The sequence below is a fragment of the Cariama cristata genome, unplaced genomic scaffold, assembly GCF_000690535.1.
Source record: "Cariama cristata isolate BGI_N322 unplaced genomic scaffold, ASM69053v1 scaffold13982, whole genome shotgun sequence".
Taxonomy (NCBI): Eukaryota; Metazoa; Chordata; class Aves; order Cariamiformes; family Cariamidae; genus Cariama; species Cariama cristata.
This window is the reverse complement of record NW_009605617.1, coordinates 22,717-31,635: the sequence shown is the minus strand read 5'-3', so window position 1 is coordinate 31,635 and position 8,919 is coordinate 22,717. Positions and strand designations below refer to the sequence as shown.

The following is an 8,919-nucleotide window of genomic DNA, read 5'->3' as shown; positions in this document are numbered from 1 at the left end:
TTCCTGCTGCAGGAAAAGAGGATTCCCGTAAGAGCCTGGGAATTCCCAGCATGGAATTCCCAATTCAGGAAATTCATGTGTCTTGCAAAATGCTAAGCTGGGGATTCTTAATTTAAAAAAAAAATAAATAAAAAGGGGGGGGACAGGACAACACACGGACGGAGAGACGGATGCGTAAAGAAAGTTAAATATCTATCCTGTGTCCCTTGTGTTTAGTAATATTTTCATTGCTTCAGGGCAGAAAATCAACAACTCCCTCCTGCTAGCACTAACAGCATATATATACTTACATATATTTACATGCACGTATATATACACACACACAATTTTTTTTTCCCCCTGCCAAGGCATTTGTGACACAAAACCAAGCTATTTGTTGAGTTTCAGCTGTGGACTTGTACCCAGCTGAGAATTTTCCTTTCAAAGCCAGTTTCATTTGAATTGTGCTTCCTTATTAGTTTTTTTACAATTCAAATGAAAAGCAGCACACATCCTTCAGCACGCTTTATTCTACAGGTGACATTAAAAAAAAAAAAAACCACGAACCAAAACCCCCCAAAAAAACCCAACGACAAACCTGTGACCCGTAGTTTCAGTTACACCAAGGAGAAATTTGTGTGGAACATATAATGAAAATGCAGATATATGGATCACATTTCTTACCATGTCCCCAGGCTTGACAGAAACTGCCACCACTGCTCCAGGCATGGGAGATCTCAAAATGCTGGAGGTGTCCTCTGCTGCTTTCTCTGGCATGTACTTGCTCAGCTCTGCAGCAACCTTCGTCAGTATTTGTAATTTGTACTAAAAAATAGGAAAAGGAATGTTTCAGAAAACTGCACCTCGGTAAATTGCAGTCAGTAATCCGCACTATTTTATGGCACGTTTTTTAATACAATACATCTGTTAGCTATTCTTCACAGGAGCGTCTAAAAATTCACTGTTTGAAATCGTTATTCTGAGTTTCATTTTCAGGATGGAGAAAGAAAAATATGCACCTCCAACCTGCAGCAATGAGCACGTAAAAGGAAAGAATCGAGTACAGTGAAGAAATGTCAGACTCATTTAAAAACTGGGGGTAGGGAGGGGAGATGATACAAATTTAAAACGCAGAAATGTCCTTATGCTTACTGCACATTACCTGATAAGGAATATTGAGGGATTCGTTCCCAGTGCTGTGCTGAATTAGGAATTGACCTTTTGGGAAAGCCTTGCCAGAATTTCAATGACATGACTGATTTTAAACATCATGTTTACTTTTTAAACGTGTCTTTTCATCATGTATTTAAAGTTAATGCCTTGCTTAGCTTTTTCAATTCAAACATATTAAACAATTTCAATTCTATTTTTTCAAGTACAGGCAGAATGACGGAACGTTGTGGTCGTACGGAACGTACTTTATCTGTAACAAAAACTGCTCAGCAGCTGGTATCTACCTTGAGAAAAAAAGGTGATTTTCTCGACTATGTTTTATAGCGCTTAGAAATGGAAGAGACGATGAGGACCCTCGCGTGCCTGAGAGCATCCCCTTAACCGAGGGAAAACCTGTATGTGGGTACCCTCCTTTCAGCTCCAGGCTTTTTGGTTTTAAAAACTTGGCCTCCCTTTGGCAGATGGCCGTCCCATTTGTCCCAGGGCACCTGAGAAGGAAGGACAAAATGCCGGTAGATGGCAGCAGGCCTCTGCCTGAAACTCCAGCCTCCCCAAGGCCAACCCAGCGAAGCCCAGCACTGCTCTTCATCGATAATTTAAACAAAGGTTTTAATAAGAAGCATCGGATGAACTGCATTTACAATTCAAATGTGTATTTTGCTGATGTAAAGTTCAACACCTTGCTTTGAACAGTATGTTTTCCTCCAAAACAATTAGCTATTGTTTTATTAACAATAAAACGTCTTTACTTTTCATTTTTACCCAGACAGAAAAAATCCGATATCCTTATGGTGAAGGTAAAGGGGGCCTCTACCTTCTGCTTCTGTAGCGAGTTGAACAAGGAATTGAGAAATACACGCGAAAGGTGATTAACTCGGCAATGACATCTTTCAAAAGCAGCTTTCCAAGCCAAATTACAACAAGGCAACAGAGGATTACCGTCCTCCAGAAAGGCCGTTTGGACACGCAAGATTACGTGCAACCAAGAGTGCAGCTAGAAATACTTGCTTCTAAGCAGAAATACAAGCAAACGGTTAAACGAACCCACTCACCCCCCACACACACACACCCTAGTAAACGTACTAAAACGCCACAACAACATTCCCTGATGCTGGAAGCGGCCCCCCAAAGGTTGGAGAACCCATTCCCAAACACGCGCCTTGGTTACAACGGAGATGGCACAGGGCAACTGGCGCCATTTTGTACGCCCAAACCCGCTTTAACTCCAAGGGTCCTGCAGGCACCATCCTGCCAATTATGACTACGGCACTCCCATTTTCCTACCCAAAATACAGCTAGTTCTCTCCCGTTCAACACTCCTTGCAGTTGCTTTTTCTAAAAGTCAAGCGTGGGTGTGCATATGGACACTTGCACGTGCGCGCACTTGCAGGTACGCTGTGGGGAGAGGGGAGGCCGTGCCTATAGGAGATTTGAGGACATAAGTTGCAAACAGAATTGCAGCAGCTTTGACAAGTCAAATAATAACATCTTACACATGTTTCTTTACTCTCGAGTGTCTGTTTTGCAATCAAGACATACAAGTGTCTGCCAGTTTCTGAAGGATATGATCCTTAAGTGAAATTACTGTGCAAATAAAAGCTTTTTACTCCTATTAAAATTCATCTGAGTCATAAGTGGCAAGGAAAAAAAGCTTGCAGAGTGTATTCTGCTGTCAATCTAATAAACATTCTGCGCAGAGGGACTATTTATCAAAGATAAATTGTACTTAAAAGTCCTTCATTAAATCTATGGGGGGGAATATAATTACACCAAATTGCACAGTTTCGGTATCCATGCTTAGTGTCTTCTTTGTACTCTGAGTTTAAAAATTTAAAAAAGAAAAAAAAAAGAAAAAAAAAGGAAGAACACAGAAATAAGTTAGATTTGTGGACTGTTACTGTTGTGCAAGAGACTATTTTGATACGATTTCAAAGGATTAGGTTTAGGTGCCATTTCGGTTTTTTAAGCCACATATAGCACTTCCGAGCTGCCCGATTTCAAAATTTAAACTTGAAATGAAAGCTAGACCTTCTGCATCCATCGAGGTTAGAGTATTTCGCAGGGACCGAAACACAGCATTCCCCATGTACCCCACAACGTACAGCAGTGGGGGGGGGTGGAAATCACGCTCCTCAGTATGCTGCACTTTAAAGCTCAGTTCTCCACACCAAATTAAAATATCCCTACCAAACATTGTTTTTACTATCTTTATAATTTTCATATCTTTTAGATTCCTTTCTCTGCAGGACTCCTGCTTTGCTTGGAGTGAGATGTAAGAGTCAGTACACTCAAAGCTTTAAAACGCAGGTCTTTGTTATTGATGAGCTGTTCCCTTTCCTTTTGTATTTGTTTATTGTTCTTCAGTCTGTTTGGGGGATAAGCAAGTTACTGTAATCAAAAAGTAAAAAATAACAACAGTAAACTTCTGGGGAAAGGCCTTTTTTGGCACAGTTGGTTCACAAATGACCTTTCGGAATATAAAAAGACAAAGCCGCAAAGAAAGGTTCCTTCTTTAAGATTACCTTTGATGTATTTCTGCTGCTGGCTGGACCCCACCAAATACCTGCCTCAGTGTCCCTCTGGAAGGCTGTTTCTTATCTCTCAGGGGGGGCTGATTTGGGCAGGGGAGGTGTGCAGGGGGCTCCGCCAGAGCCACAAGACTTTCTGGAAGACCACCTCCAACAAGGCCTGCCAGTGCTGCTACAACAAAGACAATTAAGAATATACCACGTCTTCTTTTCCTTACACCTACGCCTTTGCTTTAGCGAGGACAACGCGGAACACACGGAGCAGAAGTTTTGAAGCGCTACTAAGAGAGTACGGATGGGGTTCGGGTTTTCTTCCTTTATCCTCAGGAGGAGGAGGAGGAGATGGGAGAAAGAAGGGGGGTAAATTGGCGAAGGCTGTAAAGTTTGGGTTATAAATAGAGCCCGGAAGGTTTCCGCTGGCCTAAACCAGAAGAAACATCTGTCAGAGTCATAAATAGATTAGGGGTGGACTCTCAGAGCAAGGAGCTCTGCGCTGATGAGTAGTGGTCACCAGTCGCTACTCCGCTCCGCAGGGTCTCAGAGCCTAATTCTGCCAGCCAAAGTCAAGCCAATGAAGAGGTACGTGAAAGGAGCCGTACAGCTTTTGATGGCGTAGAACATAAGTGTTTCTTTTCCGCAAGACTGTTGGAATCCACAATCAGTTGACAAAAATGATAGAAGGGAAAAGTGATGTTACTTAATGGTGTTCCAAGGGTAACAGTATCCTCTCCTACCTCTCCCACTAAATGAACTGGATGTTTACATCATGGAAAAGTACCTCTTACACGAAATCTCCGTGACAAAAAAAGAAGAAAATAGAAAGGTGTAATAATAGGGATGCAAAGGAGTAGGGGGGTGGGGAGCAAATATGGTGAAAATGATACCTTGGGTTTTGTGGAGGTTTTTTGCAGATACATGCCATACTGATCCCCTAAGTCTGTAGACAAGAAGTAGACCGGCTGCTACAAAGTAAGTGGCCAGGGCACATCTGATCCCGTCTTTGCTCAAAAACAAGTTCTGTAGTTTGCACAGATACGGTCCCCTTGCCGCGTACAACAGAATATTGTAAACCTTCAGCAAAATGCTCCAAACTGCGCTCTGTTACATCTCACACTACTTTATTAAATATGATCTTCCCTGTACACCTGAAACTCACGTCCCCAGAAGCTGTAAATGTTCAAGCTCCACTGGAGATTTTATAGAGCCATCTAATGTATCACTACCCACATGTTACTTACGGCAGTGTTTGGACTGCTGACCAGATGTGGATTTTCAGTATGCTTCACCTAAATGTTCAACCACGTCTTTCAAACATCTGTCGTTCTTGTGGTCAGAAGGGTGAAAATCTTATGTAGCTCAGCTTTCAGCAGAGAAACTGTCTGCCGTGCGTCTTCATTATTTTCACTAACCTTACAGTCTCGTTTTTGGAAGCGGTGACATTTATTAACTGTGGTCACATAATTTCCTTTTAACATTCCTCATCCGCATCCTGCCTCAAGTCACTTAACTGTCGTCGCCCGCGGTTTGACGTCATGGATTCACAAGTCGTATGTTATTCACGGTTCATTCAAAGCAATACTAAGCAATGTTCCAGGGCTGAACACAATGAGCACGCTGCCTTTTTTTATTAACCATCATACGTTTTAACATTGGGACTGTACCCTTGCTTAGATTTCCACCACGGCACGTAAACCGGAAAACGATGTATTTATTCCGTATTACTTGAAGGTGTCAGGCACCACCTTCTTTCGGAGCCAAGGATTTCTTACTCAACAAGGAGATAAATGACGCTTTGCAAATCACAGAGGCTTTTTTCCGAGCCCTGAGTTCTCCAGCCAATTTACTTCCACAGGGTGGTGGTGAGGACTGGCATTAATACCTGCACAAAATAACGGCATTTTTAGTCTGACGGAAGAGCAAACACTCAACATGCTAGGGAGAGAGTTTAAAAAAAAACCCAAACAAACAACAAACAAAAAAATACTCCAAACAAAGCAGAATAGCCACAAAAATCATGAGCCTTCAGTAGCAGCAAAAGGGAAAGGAAAAAAAAAAAGAGAGAGAAGCCTCACCACCACATAGTACACACTCCAGCAGCAGAAACTTAATTAGAATTGTAATTCAGCCACACTTCCCACTTTCCATTCCGTGCGTGATACGTAATTAACACTCTAGAGGAACCTCACAAGGGTTAAAGCCGTGATAAAAATAGATTCCCTCCGCTTCCGAGGAAGACTGAAGAGGCAGAGTCCAAACGGTCCAGGCTGAAAGCTTGGAGATGTCCTTCTCCTGGCGGTAGGATGGAAGGGAGGAAGGTGGGCTGGGATGGGAGCCGGGAGGGAGCGGAGGAGCCTGCTACAGCTGCCTGGTAGCACCAGGCTTTGACAACTCCATCAGCGCAGTCTCAAGGTAGCTGTCAATCAGGATGCATCATTTAATACAACAGCACACTAAGGATTTTCTCCTACAACCCACATGACAGCGTATCTACAGCTCTATTTATATCAGCGCCCGGTTGTGTTGACAATGCTGTTGTAATTAGAAAAGATGCAACAGGCAGCAATATTATTCAGATTTCCATTTTGCCATGCTGCCATGGAAAGTGCGATCTTGCTTCACAGAGTCATGCTAAATGACAAAAGGGCTATTTTCTTCAGTCTCCGTGCTCAGACAGCACTTCATTTGCAGCTATCTATAATTAGATTAATGGTGTAGTGCCGTACAAAGCAGGCCCACTTCACATCAGATAGCATATGAATTAGGACAAACACTTATTTCAATTCCAGGCAGAGAAAGCAGTGACTGGGGTATTTAGCATACCCTTTATGGTGGAATGAGATGTTAATTGTGTACCATTACCTCTAAACTGCTTGCTTGTTGTATAAATCACTGTGTTAATTGATGCAGAGATAGAAACGTAGCCACAGGCAAGAAAGCAAGGGAATGAGAGCTGAAGATGGTGGATAAAGGATTATCGAGTAAAGCCATATGGAGACGAGATTCCTTTGACACCTGCCCACAAGCAGTACTACTATGAACTACAGGGGGAGAAGTGCTGCAGCGATGTTTAAGAGAAAAAAAATACATACTTTTTTTTTTTGACATCATCGTTTCAGACCAGAATCTCAGTAGGGAATCCGGGCCAAGCAGAAAACTGAAGAATAAATGCGTGTAATGAACCTCAACACACGCTTCCAAAAGCCTTTGCTTGCAGGCTAAGCGTGCCCGGGAACAGCCACCGCACCGCCAGGATTTTGGGGGCCTGCATTAGTAAGTAACACTTGCAAACTACCCAAAGCAGATGCTACCCTGACCCATCTGCCAACAAGAATCGTAGGCTCTTCAAACAGAAAATGTGTCTGTGCTAAAAAAAAAACCAACAAGACATTCAAGTGGCTACTGAGAAGTTAAATGTCCTAATAAGGAGGGAGAAGGGAAGCAGCTTTACATACCTGTAGTAACAACTACACATATTCTAGCTGGTGCATATACAGACGCAAGAAAATCCCTGAAAATCCACCTCCACGTACTGTGTGTTAAAAAAGGAAGATGAGCTACAACACTACCTTGAGCGGCACGTGCCAGGACAAGGCACTTGGGTGACATCCCACCTCTCAGCCACCCTTCTTCGGACCCTGCCAATCTGTTGGCCGTAATCAGGATTCTGCAGCAGAGCGGCTCTAGTACACACGCTGGAGCTACACTCTAAATCATCTGCTCCCAAATTATTAAAGGAACTTTTTTCTTAAGCTCCTTGTTCAGAAAACTTGGTTGAACTCGTCCACAGCAAAGATTTAGCTTCATGCTTTGATGAATGATCTTAGATGGCTTGATGCCAAGACAAAACGCTAGCAACGAAAATACTACTCGACGCCCCGTTCTAGGAAGATACATTCCCCTCAGTCAGAACACGAGACTCAAGAGCGAATGCTGACTTTCAGTCACAAGCTCTAAGATCTCAGCACAGTGAAATAAAACTTCCCAAAACTACAAGGTATCTTCCCCTCGAGTGTTCAATCCCCACTGCTCTTCAGCATTCGATACCGCCTTAGATTAAAAGAGCAAAGAGAATGCATTATATCTACAAGATATCTCGCTGTCCTACTGTTCATTAAAAAAAGAGTGAGATGCTGGATTTTCCAAACTTGTTTTTAATTTTCTTTTGGAACTACTCGTTTTTCCTACTAATGGCAGCTGATTATTACTGGGGGTGGGGTTTGTATCTCTAGTATTGCAGCAGTGCTTCTTGACCTCAGTTCCCAAAGAAATACAGGTAACAAATATCTATGTATATGTGTATCCATGTACATAAGGGAGGGCTTAGGGATGCAGAGTCACCCCTTACCAACAAGCAGTACTAATGTACACATCACTGCTTGCTGCAAAACCCAGTGAACAGCAGAAGAGAATCACGTATCGGTTGACAAAGTGCTTCAATTACTTTGAGGAGAACCTTTAAATTATTTCCAACACAATTCACCAAACCGGAGTAAGTAGAGTGATGTTAAAGACAGCATTCACTGTTTTGACAGTAGAGTTGACCAGTTTAGATTTTGGTCACCAGGCGTACAAAGCCTCTGGATTATCTTCCTTTATCACTGAAGTTTACAATTTGAAGGCAACACTTGCTGTATCTGGCCAACCAAAGGGACCTAGGAAATAGAAACAAACGGCAGTAGAAAAAAAAAACCCTGCGTTGACTACTTTGAAATAACACCTCCCAAGCGTGCGGCTAGTTGACATAAATGGAAACGCATTGAGGAAAAGAGCTGTGAAGCTGTGTAACAGTCCTGTTCCTACTCATTAATCACTTTTTTTTTTTTAGACCATTTAAACTAGCCCATTAGAGCCTGCAGCAAAATGCCAACACTCCCATCACTTGCATGTCAGCAGCGCTGGTGTTAACAGGAGAAAATATATGGTTTCTATGACTGTGCCCCAGTCCTACAGCATTTGCTACCTTTAATTGAAAAAGGCAGTTAAACACAAGGTAAATCATTCAGTTAGCTAAGCTGTTTAATAACACATAATTGATAACGTCAATATGTTACAGTGACATAATGCATCACTTTCATCACTCTCGTGCTTCAAATACAGTCGGCTTCTACTTCAAACATGTACTTTATATCTGCTATTTAATGAAAAAGCCAGGGAGAACCGCCTCAACTACCACGTGCGGAACATACGGACAACACACGGCACTGCCCCAACTCATCTGCGGGGTGCTTAGAAACAGGGT

General features: G+C 42.5%; 1 protein-coding gene across 1 annotated transcript in view; it reads right to left on the bottom strand.

The window, feature by feature from the left end:
• The window catches only part of LOC104158408 (propionyl-CoA carboxylase alpha chain, mitochondrial-like), a gene marked incomplete at its 5' end in the record, with an annotated part of 47,068 nt that overhangs the window by 15,789 nt on the left and 22,360 nt on the right, over positions 1-8,919 (bottom strand). The window contains one exon of the mRNA XM_009696047.1: positions 664-804. Coding sequence (XP_009694349.1) covers positions 664-804 — 141 coding nt within the window. The remainder of the gene's footprint in view (positions 1-663; positions 805-8,919) is intronic.